This window comes from Monodelphis domestica, chromosome 6 (genome assembly GCF_027887165.1).
Source record: "Monodelphis domestica isolate mMonDom1 chromosome 6, mMonDom1.pri, whole genome shotgun sequence".
Taxonomy (NCBI): domain Eukaryota; kingdom Metazoa; phylum Chordata; class Mammalia; order Didelphimorphia; family Didelphidae; genus Monodelphis; species Monodelphis domestica.
In genome coordinates, this window is record NC_077232.1 from 30,044,293 (window position 1) to 30,065,335 (window position 21,043).

Genomic DNA, 21,043 nt, shown 5'->3' on the forward strand with positions numbered 1-21,043 from the left:
TTTATCTGCAAAATGGTCCTCTAAAATCCTTTCCATCTAGAAATCTATGATCTTATTATCTCTATCTTACACGAGGAAGTCAGCACAGGTTCAAATAACCGCTTTAAAGAGTGATTTTTGAGATCATGAAACATGACAAATAGAAAGTGTTGAACTAAGAATCAGGAAGATTTGGGTTTAAATCTCACTTCAGACATTAAGGTCTTGATCCTGGGAAAGCTACTTAACCTAGGCCTCAGTTTCCTCATCTGTAAAAAAAAAAAAAAAGAGGGCCCTGGGACAGATGGCCTTGTAAACTCACATCCAACTCAAAGGCTATATTCTTCTAGACAAAGCTAAATCCACCCTGTCCCCAAGCCTGTGCTCTATTGGCATGGAGTTTTGGGCCAGAAGCTCAGGCCTCCAAAGTCAACTTCCCACCAGCAGGGCTCCCCTGTACCCTACCTTGCACTCTAGTTTCTCATTAGTTAGCTGAATAAGCCCAATTCCAGCCTTTAAAGAAGTTTAGCCCTCAGCACGGAGAGTCGCTATGGAACCAAAAGTGAGACCTGAAGAATTTGGAAGCTCTGTGATGGGAAGAGATGCAAGTCCCTGGGTGGGCTCCCTCACTCGCTCAGAACTTCCAAATGATATCAAAACCCCAAATATCTCCAGGAGACCAGTCCAAGATACTCTGCTCCCCAAAACCCTGGTTTAAGAGCCGCTCTGTGTGATATTCAGGAAGGGAGTGTGAGAGTCAGGGAGGAAATGAGAGAAAACAAGGAGAGAGAAGTTAGGGACAAAGGGAAAACATGGAGGAGAGAGAAAGAGAGGAGGCTGAGACAAAGGACAGGGAGAAGGCAGAGAGAACTATAAGAAATGAGAAAAGACAGAGGAAAAACAAGGAGAGGGCAGAGAGACAGGAAGACCCAGAGAAGTCAAAGCAAGCCAGGAGGCCTCAGGGGAATAGGGAAGAGTCAGTGGGAGATAGAGAATAAGGCAGAAGGTGAAGGAAGTGATACTTACAGCTCGTTGAAGGACTGTCCACACCATTCAGATCTACTCTTGGAAAGCCATGGATGGAGCGGGAGGCGTGCAACGTGGATTCGATGGCTCTCTCATGGGCAGTAAGGATAATGGTTGGGGAGTGGTTGCCAGGGCCAGGGCCAGAGAGCGACTTCTGCATTATGGCCAGCTTGTCCTTTGTCCGCCTCTTCATATCATCCCATCTGTGCTTAATGTCTTTCACTGAGCGGGGCACTTGGCTGACTGAGGTGATTTTCCGAGCTATGCCTTCCCAGATCTTGTCCCTGTCGGCATGGGACAGCCTCATGGTCTCCCTTCCAAAGAGGACAGCTTCATTGTGGGTCACCTCGGTGACCAGAATGTCCAGCTCATCTTTGGAGAATTTGGGCTTCCTCTTACGTTCAGTCATGGACGTCATGTTCCTTGGGTTGAATATCCCACAAAGCACAATTGGGTAAATAGAAATCAATGAAGGATGGGGTTGGGGGATCCTGCTCCTATCTAACTGCTGGACTCCCCCAAGGAGGAGCTGACAGGAATTGGCTTCTTGCCCTCATCACCTTTCCTGTCTAAGTTAGCCCCCTCTATCTTCCCCCAGCAGATAGAGGGGACCACCAAGTCCAAGACAGACACGAGGGAAAGGGAACATTTCTAGATTCCAATAAGGATCGAGGCTATGTAGTATATGCTGGAGGTCCCAAAGAAAAGGGCAGAGTCAGAATCCTGCCTCTGTACCCCCACGGGCAAAGAAGTCACCTCATAGCTCAAGGCTGAGCACAAACCCTGCGACTATGAGAACGGCGCAGGACGCCAATGACATGAGGCCCTCCAAAGAACCAAGGAAGGAATTGCAAAAGAAGGAAAGTGCCTGACTTAAACGCAACCATGACTGGCCGACACGAGATAAGGCAAGCTGGCTGTAGGCTCAACTCCTTATCATGTGATGTCCCGTTGGTAAAATGAGGGCAAGCCCAAACTTTGATGCCCAGGTACAAAATCCACTTTGACCAACTTCCCAAATCTAAGCAACATCTAGAAGACTCCATTCAGCAGGAAGGCAGCTTAGGGGCAGGGATGAGGCAGATATCCATGAAGCTCACAGTCCCTGCCTGTCCTCAGCAAAACCCATCCTGAATGTTCAATATAGAGACCAGCCTCCTGGGCAGCCATGCTGAACCTTTTTCCAGCACAACATCTATAGAGTGTCAAGGAAAATGGACTTCAACGAGGGAACCAAGGCCAAGTCCACAGCTTGGGTCATCAGTAGAAATCATAGTGAATGGTAAGGGACTAGGCTGAGAATCTCATTCCTCACTGAATCAACCAGTCGAGCAATTATTAAGTCCTTACTATGTTCCAGGCACAGTGCTAAACTCTGGAACAGTAAAGACAAGCAATGGGTTTGGAATCGGAGGACCTGGGTACCAAAGGAAGTTCTACTCTTTGATGACCTAGGATCAAATCCTGACTTATTATTTGTATGGCCGTGGGTCAATCACTTAACCTTTGTTTCATTTTCCTTCAATAGTAAAATGAGTTGATCTAGGAGCCCTCTCACTTTTCTTCCAAGTCTAATCCTCTAATCCTTCCTCTCTCTGGGACTTGGTCTCTCTTGTAAAATGAAGGAGTGGAATGAAACAGCCTTTAAGGTCTCCTCTATATCCTCTGCATGAATCCAGAGAAATTCCACTTGTAGCCACATTTTGGGGCCACAATAAGGAGAAAGGGAAGGAGGTTGGCTACCTGGCTCTTCTGAGAGATCTTGTTTCTCTGGTCATTCCAACCAATCCCAAGGAGCTGGATACAGGCAGGGTTCCTGGCCCCTAAAAACAAGGCCTGTGGTCTCAAGCAACCCCAGTGAGTGGGAAGATGCATGACAACTTGTTGGGAATATCATAGAATAGATAACTATTGAGTACAGTGGCTAGAAAGGATCTGGAGTCAAAAAGACCTCCTAGCTGTGTGACCCTGGGAAAGTTATTTAATTTCTCTCATCTGTAAAAAGGGGACAACAATAGCACTTATCTCACAGTGTTGTAATAGGGATAAAATAAGATTATACATATAGATAAACTCTGATCTATTCATGTATCTACCCATCCACCTACCTACCCATCCATCCATCCAACCATCCATCCACCTGTGCATCTACCCATCCATCCATTTATCTAATCTGTCTAACCATTCATCCACATATCCACTTACCTATCTCTTCACTCATTGATCCATCTATCCACCCATCCATCCTGCAATCCCCTATCTTATCTGTCTGTCTGTCTATCCATTCATTCATCCATCCATCCATCCATCCCCAATCCCTTATCTACCTACCTACCTATCTATCTATCTATCTATCTATCTATCTATCTATCTATCAACCCATTTACCTATCCATTCATCCACATATCCACTTACCCATCCATTCATTGATCCATCCATCTATCCACTCATCCATCCCCAATCACTATCTATCTACCTATCCATTCATCCATCTACCCACCTACTTACTCATCCATCTATCAATCCTTTCATTTATCTAATCTAGCTAATCTGAGGTATACATATTCAAATATGGATGAGCCCTAATTGCATATATACATATTATATGGATATATAATACATTTTTACAAATATAGATATATATCATCATCACTGTCATCATTATCATCATCATTATCATTATTCTCATGCTCAGAAATGGGTGTAGACCTGAGCATTTTAAAACATTGGAGAAAGATTTTCTAATGCTTATCACTGACTCACTTCCCCTTTCCCCCCAGTCCTGGAACAAATTCATTTTTATTCATTCTAACAGTCAAAATAGGAATCCTTCCAGTGTGGCAGTGCCTCTGCAGCCTGAGTGTCCAGTTTCCCCAAAGGTTCTCATCTCAGTTGCCTCCAGTCCATTTCCTGATCTCTTCCCTCCTCAATCTCCCTTGCATTTCCCCAGTAGTTCTCTTTCTAGGGATCTCCCTACTGCGGGTAATAGCTTGACCAAAGAACAGCCAGACCACATGAGTTTGGCCCACTCCCCCATCCACATACAAACACTTTGGCCATCAGTACCTCATCCCTCATCCTGAGAGGTCAAACTCATTGCTCATGTGTCAGACCTGCTAGCTGGATCTATGGCACCACAGTGGGCAGATGGGAGTTTCTCAGCTCAGTTTGGAATACTGCTTGAATTAATTAAAATTGCCATTGAATATGGTCTTGACCTACAGTTTCCAGCTCCCTAAAGGGCCACCTCCTCCTCCTTCTCCCACCCCAGCCATGGAAAGAGAAGCACACTGTGTCCTGGTATAAATCAGTGGTTTTCAAATCAGAGGACCTGCATTCAGATCTTGGCACTGCCACTTATTTACTTTGTGGCATTTGACATCTTGGCTTCCATTTCTTTAGTTGTGAAATGGAGGGGTTTGTCTAGATGCTTCCTAGCTATAAAACTCTGGAACTTCTAATATTGGCTTGTCCACAGCTGAAGAGCTAGGAGAGCCATGGAGGGCACCTGGTAGGTACATTTCTGGATATATGCATTTCAGGACAAAGAAGGCATCCTCTGGGGGACAGAAGCAATAAAGGGACAGTGGGGAAGTTTTGGGAACTATTAGTGATATGAAGAACTCCACCCCTGACCCTGACCCTTATCCAAAGCTTCTTAAAGAGCCAGTCTCTCCCAAATAGAACAAGAGAGGGGGAAAGTCCATAGCCCCAGAAAGCTGGGGGGAGGGCTTACCCTGTTCTTGTGCCCAAGAGGCTTGACCCTCCACTGCCTGGCAGTATCCCCTTTAAGGAAAGGTTTGTGTAAAGCTAGCCATCAGTCAATTTCCACCCTATTCTTGGGATTCTGTTGGTGTCAGAGCCATTTCTTCTGACCCCTTTGGCTGAATGGTGGCAAGAAGCAGAGTCCCACTAAGTGAGAGATTTCCAAAGCATGGGAAATATGCGTGGATAGAACCTGCTGCCTGTAGGCTCTCCTCCCTCCCATGATCACTCCCACCCATGCCCCACACTCCCCGAGTCCCTCATTGGTGGGGCGACAGTGAGGCAGGCGCCCAGGACAGAGAGCACGACTCACCTCATCCAATTTGCTTTGGTCTCATCCGTCCCATCGATAGACTTGTAATGATTATTCTTGTCAACGATCTGGAAAGGCAAAGAGAAAAAGTCTGGCAAAAACAGGCCAGTACCCAACCAGCCAACCGAAGGGTAATGTCTCTCATCTCCACTGGGGCCATCCCTCAGATTCCAAATGTTAGTCTCAGTCCCTCAAGAGCCTTTCTCTCCATTCCCTTATGCCCACCCAGCCCGAGCTTGGCTCCATGGGACAGCTCCTAGCATTGCTGTGCAATCTTATGGAAGAGGCCAACACTCTAAGCCCTGCTCTGGATGGATGGATGAATGAAGAATGAATAAATGAATGAAAGCATTTACTATGTCTCCAATCTGGGCAGCAAGGCAGCACAATGGTTAGAATGCCAAGCCTGGAGTCAGGAAGATTCAACTCTGTGAGTTCAATTCTGGTCTCAGACACTTCCTATCTATGTGATGATTAAAGCCATCCCCAATAGAATGGATGGATTGACTGGGGAGATAGTAGGTAGGTTTGCCTCTCTAGAGGTTTTCAAACACAGACTGAATGGCCACCTGTTCAACATATATGTTGTTATTTTTTTCATTGCCACACTCTTCATGACCCCTTTTGAGGGTTTTCCTGGCAAAGATACCGTAGTAATTTGTCATGTCCTTAGGCAGCTCGTTTGACAGATGAGGAAATTGAGGCAAACAGGATTAAGTGACTTGCCAGGGTCACACATTAGAAAGCATCTGGGACCAGATTTGAACTCATGAAGTTGAGCCTTCCTGACTCCAGACCTGGCACTCTATCTACTATGAAACCTAGCTGCCTCAGTACATATAGGGAGGTTCTTATTCAGGTATGAGTTAAATCCCCATTGGAGAACCTATGACTGGTGTGCTGGAAGGGGCTTCTCTCCTCCCTCTCTCCACACACACTTAAAGACATTTCTCTTATCACCTGGTCCTCTGCCCAGCAGCCCAAAGGGAGAGCTTTCTCTCTCCTCTGTCTGGGGTAAGGCAAAGAGCTTGAATGCTGTGTAAGGCTTGCAATTTAGGCACTCGGTCTCTAAAAGGTTTGCCATCACTGGGGTAGATTCAGGTTGCAAGGTCCCTTCTAACTTAGAGATTCTGTGTATTCAGTAAAATGGGATAGTTGGTCTAGGTAATTGCAAAGGGCCATTCTATGTCTGACATTCAATATTCTGTGTTTTAAGGTCCCTCTCAGCTCTGATCTTCTTCTATAGAATGTTCTAAATTCCCTGCTAGCTCTGACATACTATATTCTAAGCTAAAGGTCCATGAACTAGTTTAAAATTTTTTGATAACTTTTAATATTTATATTCCAACATAACCATTTTCTTTTGTAATTCTGTTTATTTGATGTTGTGTACTTAAATGAAAATAATTGTCTGGAAAAAGATACTAATAGTCAATTTTCATTTGAAGAAATCAAAACTATATACAGTAGATGAAAAAATGCCCCAAGGCCCTACTGATTAGAGAAATGCAAACCAAAACAATTCTGAGATGTCATCAGATGGACTAAAATGACAAAAAGACAGTGACCAAAGGGCATATGGAAACATGGGGACACTAATACACTGTTGGTGGACCTGTGTACTGATCCAACCATTTTGCTGAGCAATTTTTAATTTCACCCAGAAAGTTAGAAAACTGTGTATACCCTTGCTGGGTCTATTTCCTAAGAGAGCAGGAAAAAGAACAAGAACTTATGAGTTCCAAAATATTTACAGCATTTCCTTTGTGGTGGCAGAGAACTAAAAACCGAGGGGATGCCCATCAACTGGGGAATGGCTAAACAAATTGTGGCACATGATTGTGATGGAATACCACTGAGTCAGAGGAAATAATGAGCAGGCTAATAAAAAAAATGAACTTGGAAAGAACCACATGGGATAATGAACAGTGAGATGAGCAGAACCAAGAGAACATTATATACAGCTACAACTTTAGTATTTGAAAAATAACTTGTGAATGACACCTCCATGAGCTGAAAAATGAAACATGGAAGACAGAATTTCTCTATATATATCTGTTTCCTTGATAATGCCTTCTATGATACAGAGAGGGGAGGGAGGGACTGAGACACTTCTAAATAAATTCTCTTAGTTAAAAAAGTACAAAATAAAAACAATAGTTTGAGAAGGGGTCCCTAGGCTTCACCAAACTGCTGCCAAAAGGGTCCACACGCACAAACAAGGTTAGGAATCCCTGTTCCAAAGATCCTCCAATTACCTAATGTCTTTCCTAACCTTGAGGCCTTTGTCCTGAGGTCTCAAAAAGAATCTGATATTCTACATTTTTATATTCTCCTCCTTTATTCATAAACACCCTCCCAGATACTCCATAAGCCAGTACGCTGGTCTTCTTACTGTTACTCACTCATTATATTCCCATCTCCTACCTCGGTGTTTTAACTTATTGTCTCCTATTTCTGCAATTCTCTTCCTCCTCATCCCTGTCTTCTGGTTTCTCTGACTTCCTTCAGCTCTCATTTTAAATGATACTTTCTCCAAGAAGCCTTTCCCAATTCCCCTTAATGCTAGGGCACTTCCTCTAAGACTCTCTCCAATTTATGCTGAATGCATCGTGTTTATATGTGGTCTTCCACAATGAAGGCTGTGAATTCCTTGAGAGCAGGGGTTGCTTCCCCCTCTTTTCTCTCTCCCACCCCCAGCAATTAGCACAATGCCTGGCATATAGTAGAAGCTTAGTAAATGTTTGCTGACTTTTCCCTTTTTCTTCTTCCCTGGAAGGTAACTGCAGTGTTTGGATTATAGGTCCAAATAGCACTTAGTGTTTGAGGCCAGTAATTTAGAGCAGCTTATGAGGAACCTGGGTACCTGGGAATCTTGGGAGCTCACGGTCACTTGAGCAGAATGGTGTGGTTTATTTCCTGGTCTTTTTGCTCCAACTTTATAACTGGTCAAACTTGCCACTTAACACCTCAGAAGTGATCCTGAGACACCAGACAGACCATACAGGGTGGCTGAACCTTTGCCTTTGCCTTTAGTTTTCACAAGGACCCCTGCATTATCTTCAAGATCTAGGAAAAACTATCCTTCCTCAGGCGTAACTTCCATCTCCAGAATACCACTGCAGAGTAGACTTTCTTTCGGATCTCTGGATTCCCGTCCCTGACCATGGCCACCATCATGTCAACAATCTCAGCTTCAGGAAGTCCGTTCCACTTTCCTAATCTCATTAACTGAGAGGATGTAGAGGTTTTTGTCCCCTTCTTAGCGCAGTTGGAAAGAGCTTTCCAAGGACCCAAGGAAATAGAAAACTTTGTTCCAGAAGACCCGCCAGGTTCTCGTTTAAGCATCTCCCATCCCAGAAAGCATGAGAGAGAGGAAATGCAAAGGACTACAAGATATGCCTCCCCCTCTGCCATTCTTTGTCCTAAGGGCATTCTGTTTGCCCTTAGCTGGTACTGGATTCGTTCAATATAATCATAGCTTTCAAGCTGAAAGGACTTTCACTGAATCCAATCTCCTTCATTTTGTAAATATGGAAACTGAGGCAGAGAAAGGTCAAGTGACTTGTCCAAAGTCATAGAGGTGGTAAGTGTTAGATCTGAATTTGAACTCAGGGCCCTGAACTCCAAATCCAGCATTCTTGTTCACTAATGGAACTGAATTCTCGTCTTGCAGGGCAGGCTCCTCAGCCAGCCTGGGTAAAGTCTGTGGGCACAAGAGTTACTACCCACATCTCTTATGTGATGGAAGAAGGACCCATGAGCTGAGATCTAGGCTCTGGTACCAAATGCCCCCTCAGGGATGAGCCGGACAAGCAGCAAAGGGGAGACTCACCAACCAGGAGAAGAAGCCGGCCGATTTATCCTGCGTCGAGATCTGCCCTTCGTATGGCCCAAAGATGTGTCCCTTGGGGATGACCTCATTCATGCAGCGGACATCGCTCTGCCCACTGGCCTCCTTGACCACCTCCATGCCAGGGGGGATGGTGAGGGCTGCTCGGTCAGGGATGCCCATGGGCACGGGTGTGTCAGACACAAACACGGGGGGGCCATGGTTGGGGCATTCATCCACAAAGTACTCTTGGCAGGACTCACAGACTGTAGGGGCAGAAGGTGGAAAGGGGGCGTTAGAGCCTGAGGAGCAGAGGGGGGCATTCACCACCAGCAGGCACTTTTTGCTAGTCTCGCCCGGCCTTCAAGGGAGGTGGGTGTAGGGACGCGGCATGGTGGAGTGTATTTGATCCTGAACTTGAAGTAAAAAAATCCTGGATTCAAATCTCATCTCTGACATTTACTAACTGGGTGACCCTGAGCAAGTCATTCAGCTCTGCCTACCTCAGTTTCCTCACTTGTAAAGTGGGGACAATAACAGCCCTTACCTCCCAGGGCTGCGAAAATCAAATGGGAAAATATTTGTAAAAGCACTGAGCATAATAGCTAGCAGACAGGAGGCGATAGAGAAAGAGTAGCTACTGTGACTCTTCAAATAAGGGCATCGGACTCGCTCTAAAGCCCACACTGCGGCTTACGTCCTGTGTGACCCCGAGTAGCTACCTAATCTCTCTGGCCTTCAATTTCCTCATCTATAAAAGGAGGGGACTGGACTCAATGGCTCAAGATCCTTCCAACTCTATATTTATTTGTCTGTCATTTATTTATTTATTCATTCATTCATTCATTCGTTTGTTTTTTAAACCCTCACTATCCACCTTAGAATCAACACTATGTATTAGTTCCAAGGCAGAAGAGCAGTAAAGGCAAGGCAATGGGAGTTAGTTGACTTGCCCAGGATCACCCAGTCCGGATGTGTCTAAATTCAGATTTGAACCCAGGACCTCCCATTTCTAGGCCTGGCTCTCAATCCACTGAGCTACCCAGCTATACCTCTCAACTGTAAATTCATAATCCATCAATGAGTAGTCATTACCATTCCCCATGGGAGGCTTCCCCAAGTCCCACCATGGCTGGCTTCTTCCCTCCTAAACCACAGTTGTACTCAGGCTACAACTTGTTTTATTTGCATTTAACGTGAATGGACTTCTAGCTACTGTTGTTGGTTCACTCTTATTATATGTATGTATCCCCATCACAATTCTAGCAATGCAGACACAGAGCAGGGGCTTAGTCAAGTCTTCTAGAGCAATGGCCAACCACAATTCTAAGGATGCTGGACACACGAGGCTACCCACTTCCTGATAGGGAGGTGGCATACCCAGCAGGTTGAGGAGCATATTTTTTGGCTATGGCCAATGAGGAAAATTTGCTTTCTTTTATACATATTAATTACAAGGCTTGTGGTTTTGTTTTTTTCTCTTTTCAAAGGAGGCAGAAATAGGAGGGAAAAAATATCTAAAAATAAATAAATTCTTATTGACTGATTGATCTCTATGGGCCTTTCAGTTGTAATAATGTCTTTTCCAAGATCTCCTCTAGCTCTGACATTCTATGTTCTAAGATCCCTTTGAGTGAATCCCATCTTTTAAAGCTCCTTCTATCTCTGACTTCCAACTGCCATTCCATGTTCTAATGCCCCTTCCAGCTCTGACATTCCATGTTCTAATGCCCCTTCCAACTCCTATATTCTGTGTTCTAATGCCTCTTCCAGCTAATGCCCCTTCCAACTCCTATATTCTGTGTTCTAATGCCTCTTCCAGCTCTGACATTCCATGTTCTAATGCCTCTTCCAGCTCTGACATTCCATGTTCTAATGCCTCTTCCAGCTCTGACATTCCATGTTCTAATGCCCCTTCCAACTCCTATATTCTGTGTTCTAATGCCTCTTCCAGCTCTGACATTCCATGTTCTAATGCCCCTTCCAACTCCTATATTCTGTGTTCTAATGCCTCTTCCAGCTCTGACATTCCATGTTCTAATGCCCCTTCCAACTCCTATATTCTGTGTTCTAATGCCTCTTCCAGCTCTGACATTCCATGTTCTAATGCCCCTTCCAACTCCTATATTCTGTGTTCTAATGCCTCTTCCAGCTAATGCCCCATCCAACTCTTATATTCTGTGTTCTAATGCCTCTTCCAGCTCTGACATTCCATGTTCTAATGCTCCTTCCAACTCCTATATTCTGTATTCTAATGCCTCTTCCAGCTCTGACATTCCATGTTCTAATGCCCCTTCCAACTCCTATATTCTGTGTTCTAATGCCTCTTCCAGCTAATGCCCCATCCAACTCTTATATTCTGTGTTCTAATGCCTCTTCCGGCTCTGACATTCCATGTTCTAATGCCCCTTCCAACTCTTATATTCTGTGTTCTAATGCCCCTTCCAGCTGACATTCCATGTTCTGATGCCCCTTCCAGCTGACATTCCATGTTCTGATGCCCCTTCCAGCTGACATTCCATGTTCTGATGCCCCTTCCAGCTGACATTCCATGTTCTGATGCCCCTTCCAGCTGACATTCCATGTTCTGATGCCCCTTCCAGCTCTGACATTCCATGTTCTAATGCCCCTTCCAACTCCTATATTCTGTGTTCTAATGCCTCTTCCAGCTAATGCCCCATCCAACTCTTATATTCTGTGTTCTAATGCCTCTTCCGGCTCTGACATTCCATGTTCTAATGCCCCTTCCAACTCCTATATTTTGTGTTCTAATGCCTCTTCCAGCTAATGCCCCATCCAACTCTTATATTCTGTGTTCTAATGCCTCTTCCGGCTCTGACATTCCATGTTCTAATGCCCCTTCCAACTCTTATATTCTGTGTTCTAATGCCTCTTCCAGCTCTGACATTCCATGTTCTAATGCCCCTTCCAACTCTTATATTCTGTGTTCTAATGCCCCTTCCAGCTGACATTCCATGTTCTAATGCCCCTTCCAACTCCTATATTCTGTGTTCTAATGCCTCTTCCAGCTAATGCCCCATCCAACTCTTATATTCTGTGTTCTAATGCCTCTTCCGGCTCTGACATTCCATGTTCTAATGCCCCTTCCAACTCTTATATTCTGTGTTCTAATGCCTCTTCCAGCTCTGACATTCCATGTTCTAATGCCCCTTCCAACTCTTATATTCTGTGTTCTAATGCCTCTTCCAGCTCTGACATTCCATGTTCTAATGCCCCTTCCAACTCTTATATTCTGTGTTCTAATGCCCCTTCCAGCTGACATTCCATGTTCTGATGCCCCTTCCAGCTGACATTCCATGTTCTGATGCCCCTTCCAGCTGACATTCCATGTTCTAATGCCCCTTCCAGCTGACATTCCATGTTCTGATGCCCCTTCCAGCTGACATTCCATGGTCTGATGCCCCTTCCAGCTGACATTCCATGTTCTAATGCCCCTTCCAGCTGACATTCCATGTTCTGATGCCCCTTCCAGCTCTGACATTCCATGTTCTAATGCCCCTTCCAACTATGATTCTCTAAGTTCTAAGGCTCCTAGCTTTGACATATCATGTTATAAGGCCCCTTCCAGTTATGACATTCTGTCCTCTAAGCTCCCTCTTTTAACTCTACCATTCTGTTCTAAGGCCTCTCCTAAACTCTTATCATTCTCTTTTCTCCATTTTGAGGTCTACTATGAGGTTCTTGGTTTATGCCATTTGTGAATAAGTTGAAGAAACTGGAGGTGGTTAGGCTGGAAGAGAGAAGACCGAGGCAGAGACGGAATACCTTTTGACCCCTGTCAACCCGTCAGAGGTGAAGTCAGGAGTGCCTACCCTTCGGTTCTGTCTGCACTTTCCTCACCCCTTTTAAGGTTCTGTATTCTAATAGTGCTCGCCAACGACCATTACCTCCTACAGTCTCTGGTATCTCTAAGAACTTGCTTGAGTATGTCATCCTGTTCCAAACTTGAGGTCCCTCCTGACCGCCTTCCCTAAGGAAGTGGAGGGAGGCTCACAGTTGGGGAGCAGGGAATGCCAGTCAAGGCCCCACTTACACCAGAAGTCTACTTGCTGGAAACTCTTGGTCATGATCAGCTCTCGCTTCCCCTTCGGTTTCTTGGGTTCCACTTCCATGGATGGAGGGTCAGGCCTCCCGGAGCTGGGAAGGTCAGGGGAGGAGACAAGGAAACAGAGAGGAGAAGCTTGGTTGGGCCAAGCACTAAGGAGAGTGAGAGGAGCTTTATAACGGCCAGGGTGGCCACCCTAGATTGGCTGTGGATCCCCCCTACCTCCACCCACGCCAGGCCCTCGCCTACCCTGCCCCATCAGAGGTAGCTGTCCAATCAGTCAGGCCAGACCCATCCCTTGCCCATCATGGCACCCTTCAAAGGGTCCCTTGGCTTCATCAAGGGCTGCTTAACCCTTTGGACTAAGTAAGAACAATCCTCTCTCTAGCCTCAGCTGTATACATGGAGATTTTGAATCTTTGCCTTCATTCCCCAGAAGTCCTTAGTATTTCCCAAAATTCCCTCTAATCTCTCCTGCGTCTTCACATGGGCAGGATCATGGGATTGGTGTTTCACTGTCGGTAACTCCTCCCACTTTCTTTTTGGGGGCGTGACACAACAACCAGCAGTGATGGTGGTGAGTGGGGACTTTAAAACCGGCTACCCGGCCATGGGCACGTGGTTTCTATTTTGTATCCTCCTTATTCCTTGATTTCTAATGATCCTTAATAAACCTCATGAAATATAATACTTTTATCATTTGAGCTATACATTTAATTTTTACTCAGTGCAAAATTGGGCAGATGCAAATATGAAAGCAGGGTGGTGGCCAATTTCATACCGGAATGAGCCACGTACCAGCACTCAGTAGAGCTGGGCTCAAGTCCTGCGTCTCCCCCTGAGTCCTGGCGACTCTGTGACCTTCGTGTGGTCACCGCAACTTTTCTGGGCCTGTTTTCTCTGATTTAAAACTAAGGAAGAGGGTGAGGGTGACTTTTCTGGGCCTTTTTTCTCTGACTTAAAACTAAGGGCGAGGGTGAAGGACGACCTCCGAGGACCCTTCTCGACCTCAGTCTGCGAGCCTACGGCCTCTCTGGCCTTCACCTTCTGTCCTGAGATCGTTCCATTTCTAACGTTCCGCGCTCTGCGTTCTAAGGCCCTGCTAGGCGGAACATTCCGTTCTAGGTTCTCGGTCCTTTCAGCTGTCCTCTAGGGCCCTTCGTCGCTCCCGGCCCGCGCGCTGGGCTCGGAAGTGCATCCTGTTCTAACAGGCAGCGCCACATCCTCGCGGTGTTGGCCGCCAATACGGATATGTAGCCAGCACCCAAAGAGATCAAAGAAAGAGCGAACGGATCCCAGGGACCAAGATATTGGCAGCAGCTTTGTAGGGGCCAAAACTGGAAACTAACTGGACTGATGAGCAGTGCAAAGGCATCCTACTGTCTCGTGGCTTCAGAGAAACCGGGGAGGACTCAAATGAAGCGATCCTGGGCAGTGCACGGAACCAGGAGAACCATTTAGGAAAAGCCACCTTTCCAAAGCAAACGACTTGAAGAGACCGAAGACCCCTGGTCAATGCAAGGAGCAAGGCCAGCCCAAGGGGACGGAGGACGCCTCGCTACCCACCTACCGCCGGAGAGGGGAGCCCCAAGAAGAAGAGCGAGGCGCGCTTTTGGAGATGACCAATTCAGGAATTTGTTTTGCTCTGACCAGGCAGGCGCTATGAGTCAGACTTTCTTTGTCTTTTCTAATGAGGAGGGAGAAGAAATTAGATGCTGGTGAACTGACAAAAATAATGCCTTAAAAAATCTAGCCCAAGTGCTAAGAAATTCTGTATTCTATGTTCTCAGGCTCTTTCTTTTTCTCTCTCAAATGCAATGATGCTGTGACTTGAGGCTTTCCCCCGAGGAGCCCCATGAAGCCCAACCCAGCCCCTACCCCAAGCGCCATCCCTGGCAGCATGGTGGGAGATGCCTTACCAGGGCTGACCATACTCCTGATCCCGTCGGGGTGAGCAGACCTCTGTCTTCACAGTCACCATCTCCCCCATGGAAGCCTGGGTATGAGCCAAGCAGGCCTTCAGGTTCTCGGTCATTCTGTTCTAGGGACAGGGGAAAAGGGGGTTGGGAGAAAGGAACACAGAAGGAGACGAGAGGAATGAGTGGCGGAGCAGGCGGGGGCAGAACGAGGGGAGGACACTCATTGGCTTCTTGTTACCCTGGTCGTGGCTGGAGGAAACTCCACGAACGTCAGTGACAAAAACAGCTGTATCCTGGCCAGGAGGAAATGCCATTTCCACCCCAAGCTGGTCTCGGGGATGCCCGGAGCCAGGAGAGACGGAGGGACGGGGCGGGGAGGGCACGAAGCAGCCCAGGCTGGAAGGCTGGTCGGAGGCGTCGGGGTCTGGACTTGGAGAGGGCACGAGCAAAAGCTGCCTTCAACCACGCTCCAGGGGACGGAGTCTGGGTCAAGAGGGCCTCACTCGGATTCTGGGCATGGAGCAGAATGGACCAGAGATGGGATGAGGATGAGCTCGAAATTCGAATCCTGAGCTCTGAGGTTTGGCTAGTCCTGCCCTTTTGTGTCTTCCCTGGTGGATAATATGATCACAGGATCAAGGGTTTGATGATGATGATGATGACGACCATCATCATCATAATAGCTGACCTCTATATAGCCTTTAAGGAATGGAAAGTGCTTTTATTATTAGCCTGTTTTGTCCTTGCAGCAACTGGAGTTGGGGAGGTGTCGTTTTTATTCCCATTTTACAGATGAAGAAACTGAGGCAGAGAGAGGGGCATGACATGCCCAGGTCACACAGGCACTAAAGGTCTAAGACTAGATTTGAATGCAGTTCTTCCCAAGTCAGGTCCAAAATTCTATCCACTTTAGAGCAGAAAGAAGCTAGAAACCATCACGTCTAGCTCTCTCATTTCACAGATGAGGGACGTTCCATGCCTGGCCCAGGATCGTGGAGGTGTATATGGGAGGTTGCTTAAATATTACTGCAGCTCCGTAGCCCAGGGGTTAAGGCACCGAGCCTCGAGTTGGGAAGATTTGAGTTCAAATCTAGCATCAGACGCCATCTTTGTGACCCTGGGCAAGTTACTTAACCTCTGTTTGCCTCCGTTTCTTCAACTGTAAATGGAGATCACACCAGCACCTACGTGCCAGGGTTGTTGTGAGGATCCAACGTGATAACATCTTTAAGAAGCTTGGCTGAGAACCTACAACCCCAGAGCGCTTCCTTCGACACTGCTCCAGACTTCAATGCCTCTGCTTAACCGATACATTTTGTTTTCCTACAACAACTCCTTGCTAATAAGTAACTCTCCCCGACCCCCAGTACAAACACATAAATGGGACTTCTGTAAAAAGAGCTCCGCAAAAGCTGGGATTTCTTTTTAAAAAGGAACTGGGTTTTGCCCTTTTCCCTCTAGAACCAGCCCTGGACGCTGCTTTTGACATGAATTCTGTGGTCTAGTTTGCATTATGGCAGATAACTTCAAGCATTTCCCCTTCTTTTTTCTTTCTTCCCTCTCTATCAGTTCAGACAAGTCTTCCCCTGGTTCTCTAAATTCTTCCTATTCGTCAGTCCCCCTTTGGAGGGGGAGGAGGATCTAGAACTGTCATTAAATCAGGTTGGGAAAATCTATGGTTCCTGGTGGGGAAACTCCCTCGAATGACACAGATCACCACTTCTCTTTAACTTATACTTTTTGAACATTGCCTTGGGCACTGATAACTACTCAATCAATCAGTTATCATTGTCAACATGGAACCTAGAAACTCCAAACTGGTAGCCTAGTAAGATCTGATGAACCCCAAGTTTTAGGACTAGCTTGTAAGTTGGAGACCCCAAAGCTTGTCCTTGTTCTTGCATCCCAGTAAGATCTGATGAACCCCAAGTTTTAGGACTAGCTTGTATGTTGAAGATCCTTGTTCTTGCATCCTAGTAAAATCTGATGAACCCCAAGTTTTAGGACTAGCTTGTATGTTGAAGATCCTTGTTCTTGCATCCTAGTAAAATCTGATGAACCCCAAGTTTTAGGACTAGCCTGTAAGTTGGAGACCCCAAAGCTTGTCCTTGTTCTTGCATCCCAGTAAGATCTGATAAACCCCAAGTTTTAGGACTAGCTTGTAAGTTGGAGATCCTTGTTCTTGCATCCCAGTAAGATCTGATGAACCCCAAGTTTTAGGACTAGCTTGTATGTTGGAGATCCTTGTTCTTGCATCCCAGTAAGATCTGATGAACCCCAAGTTTTAGGACTAGCTTGTATGTTGGAGTCCCCAAAGCTAATCCCTGTTCTTGTATCCTAATAAGATCTGATGAACCCCAAGTTTTAGGACTAGCTTGTAAGTTGGAGACCCCAAAGCTTGTCCTTGTTCCTGTGAGAATCCACCCTGAAGGGAATCTCAGGCTAGCAGTTTCAGACAATAATGGACCCCAAGGTAAAGATAATCCACTTGAGGTAGAGGCTAAGCCCAAGCCAAGTGACTCTTTAGTATAATAGGCAGCATAAGTCAGGCTTGAAAACTGAAGTTTGATCCTTGGAAGGAGGGTGTGATATATTGGGAGAGGCTTCTGGAGACAAAGTCACTAAAACTTGGGGTTCATCAGATCTTACTAGGCTACAAGTCTGGGGTTTCTAGATTCCATGTTGACATTATTAAGCATCTACTGTGTGCCAGGCACAGAGGTGGCTCAATGGAATCAAGAAGACTCCTCTTCCTGAGGTCAAATCTGGTCTCAGGCACTTACTAGCTGTGTGACCCTGGGCAAGTCACTTAAACCTGTTTACTTCAGTTACTCTGTCTGTAAAGTGAGCTGTAGAAGGAAATGTATTCAGTGTCTTTGTCAAGTAAAGCCCAAATGGAGGCACAGAAAGTTGGACAGGACTGAAAACGACTGAACAAAAAAATGCACCAGACACTGTGCTGTGTTCTGGAGAAACAAAGAGGAAGAAGAAATAGTTCCTACCCTCAAAGAGTTTACAGAGGAAGCAGCATGTAAACAAATAGTCAAGTTATATACAGGATGAAGAGGAAATAATTAACAGAAGGAAGGCACCCGAATTAAGAGGGGTTAGGGAAGGTAATGGACCAAGGCATTATCCAATATCCCTGAACAGCTCTCCATAAGCCCCTCTTATTCTTTAACTCTGCTCTTCCTTGGGGTGCAATGATCATCCATTACATTCATTTTCTTCCATTTGAGTAGCCATTCTCCAGTCACTGGGCACCCACTTTGCTTTAGCCTTTTGCCACCCTAAAAAGCTGCTGCTGGGGATATTTTGATGCCTAGGAATGAGACTCATCTTTCTGCAGTTGACCTCCTTGGGACCAAAAGTCAATAATGAGAACCCAGGATGAAAGGTTAGGAATAGATCCTTTATTTTTCTCAATCAGACCACCGTTGTTTTATCTTCTAAATACTATGTGAGGCTTGGAAGATTCAAAGAGATAGAATATAAAGGCATCGCTGCTCTCAAATAATCTCAAAATATTTTCCAGGATGATTGATTAATTTTCCACGGATGTGTCAAGCTTCTCACAGACCCTCCAACAATGGCTCTTTTCCTCGTTGCAAAGTGGATGCGATGTGCTTTCCCTACCTCAAACAAGGCAAGAGGGGAGGGGTGACACCTTTGAATGGGAGACGAGATGAGAATTGAAATCTCGACTGACCCTCTTGGATTCTGGGGTGTCTGTCACCCAACCTGTGCCTGGGCATCCTCCCTGCCCCTTTCTTTTTTTTTTTTTTAAACCCTCACCTTCCGTCTTAGAATCAATACTAGGTATTGGTTCCAAGGCAGAAGAATGGTAAGAGGTTGGCAATGGGGGTCAAGTGACTTGCCCAGGGTCATCCAGCTGGGAAGTATCTGAAGTCAAATTTGAACCCAGGACCTCCCATCTCTAGACCTGACTCAACCCACTTGGCTACCCAGCTGCCCCCCCCCCCCCTTCTGATTGGAAATGTCTCCAGATTCCTACGGACTCTTTAGAAATATGCCAGGAGCCTGAAGGACCGGTCATGAACCAGTCTTCCATCTAGTCGAAGAGGACCCCAGCTACACCTCAGACAGAAGCAGTCACTACCAAGCCCTGCCTAGACACACCCCTTCCAGTCTCAGAGCAACTAAGACCATTTTAGCCGGAGGCCCCAAAACCCAGCTGGCTAGAAGCATGACTCCACACATCCTCTCCTGGCTCCCCAACCCTCTACAGTTTGCAAAGTCTTTCCCTGGGAAGCAGGGAGTAGACACTATTAGCTCCATTTTACAGAAAAGAACACTGAGGTTCAGGACATAAAGTGGCCGTTATGGCCACTAGAGTGTAGTCCTAGGACCTGGGTTCTGATCCTGACACATACACTCTGTCTCTGCCTCTGTGTCTGTCTGTCTGTCTCTCTGTTTGCAGGCTGAAGGTAATTAGGTCAACTTGAGCCCAATGGGCAGCAGCAGTACAGAGCAGTCACTGGAGTCAGAGGACTTGTGGTTCAAATCCCAGCTTTGCCACTTGAATGCAATTTAACTGAACCAGCATGAATTAAGCCCCTACTATATGTCCTAGGGCTAGGCTTTCTGGTGGGGGCCAGAGACCCCAGGCCAAACCGAGGTGACCTTGAGCAAGTCACTTCCTCCCCGGCTCTGGCCCTCAGTTCCTGCTCTGTAGAATGGGGGCTGCTGGCCCTCCTCATTAGGGCTGCTTTCCTGTGACTTCCACAACCAGCTAGTCCAGAGAAGGAAGCGGAGAGGCAAGGCAGAGAGGCAGAGAGGCTCCCCTGAGGCCCTGGGGAGGCTTCAGTGTGGGACTCTGGCTGCGGGTCCTCGGAGCAGGGAAAGGAAGAGATAAAAGCGGCAGGAACACAAGTGCCAGCCCAAGGGGCGCCCAGGCTGACCTGGGAGGGGAGGGAGCAGGCTGGGAGGGCAAGGCAGGGAGGGGGAAGGGATGGCAGCCCCCTCCGCGGTGTACTAACCTTCCCGGCAGGCAGGCAGGCCGCCGCGGTGCCACATTCTTTGCAGGGACATGTGCCTTCATGCTGGCCTTGGGGGCAGGCAGTTGGCTGGGCTTTCGGGAGGGTGGCGGAAGCTGGGAGGCCAGGGAGGGGGGCAGCTGGGCTGCTGTGTGCCCAGGAGGGGGGAGAAGGGAGGGAGGGAGGGAGGGAGCTCCCTCAGAGGCTCGGCTCCCCCTCCCACCCTCTGCGCGGAGGCCCAGCTAGAGGGGGGCCCCTCATCCCGGGCCCCTGGCCTCCCTCCCTCCCAAGGAATACGTGTGTGTGTTTGTGCAGCAAGGGGGACGGCAGCGCGGCTCCTTCTGGGGGCCTGAAGCCTCCCCAGGACACGGGCCTGGGAAAGGGGAGGGGGAAGAAGGAGGGGTGGAGGAAGAGGAGAGGAGGCGGGTGTTTGGGTGTCTGGCTCTGTGTGATAGGTGCTGGGCTGGAGGCACTTGAGGAGGGGGCAGGGGGCCTTGCTCAGGCCCTGGGGGCCAGGGTGGTTTCAGCGGAAGGAGGGGGAGAGCTGGCTGGCCCGCCCGCCCGCCTGTGGAAGGCAGCGCTGGCTCTTCCCTGGTTAGCCTTGGGCCAGGGCCCTGAGCCGTACCTGGCTGAACCTCTCCCCGCACACTTCTCTCTTGTGGCTGCCTCTGGACAGGGGAAACGAAGGCTCCCCGGCCAGAGACTTTGTCCTCCTTCCCTGCGCCTGATGGCCACCCAAGGGAAGTGACCGGACAAAGGTCACCACCACTAGGTCACCACCACAGCTTACAGATGAGGAAAACTGAGGCTCAGGCACAAAGCTGGCAGGATTGGAACTGAAGACGTTCTGTTTTTAAGCCCAGTGCTCTATCCACTGTGCCACCAGCTGACCCACAGGCAAAACCTTCCAACAGTCCCTGGAAAGCAAGTGGGGGAGGGTCTTTTATCCTTTTTTTCCTTTCAGGTGAGGAATTTGAGCCCTAGAGAGGGCAAGTTAAAAAAGATCACAGTATTGTAAAGCTAAGCGCAGTAAGTTAGCACAGGGCACGGCGAGAGTCTGAGAGGTCTGAGTTCAAATTTGATCTCAGACACTTACTAGCTGTGTAATCCCAGACAAGTCATTTAACCTGTGTTTGTGTCAATTTC

At 47.3% G+C, this 21,043-nt stretch overlaps 1 protein-coding gene across 18 annotated transcripts in view; it reads right to left on the minus strand.

The window, feature by feature from the left end:
- The window catches only part of PRDM11 (PR/SET domain 11), a 100,538-nt gene that overhangs the window by 33,104 nt on the left and 46,391 nt on the right, over window positions 1–21,043 (minus strand). For 6 of the 18 annotated variants that reach the window (XM_056801907.1, XM_056801898.1, XM_056801899.1 and 3 more), the window contains exons 2-5: window positions 14,901–15,022; window positions 12,970–13,073; window positions 8,919–9,181; window positions 5,084–5,151 (exon numbers count right to left, since the gene is read on the minus strand). In XM_056801907.1, coding sequence (XP_056657885.1) covers window positions 5,084–5,151; window positions 8,919–9,181; window positions 12,970–13,073; window positions 14,901–15,016 — 551 coding nt within the window. In that variant the 5' untranslated portion in view covers window positions 15,017–15,022. Of the gene's footprint in view, window positions 1–1,005; window positions 1,428–5,083; window positions 5,152–8,918; window positions 9,182–12,969; window positions 13,074–14,547; window positions 14,669–14,900; window positions 15,023–19,900; window positions 20,501–21,043 lie in introns of those variants that run through there. The other 12 variants (XM_056801912.1, XM_056801911.1, XM_056801910.1 and 9 more) reach the window with 9 other exon arrangements.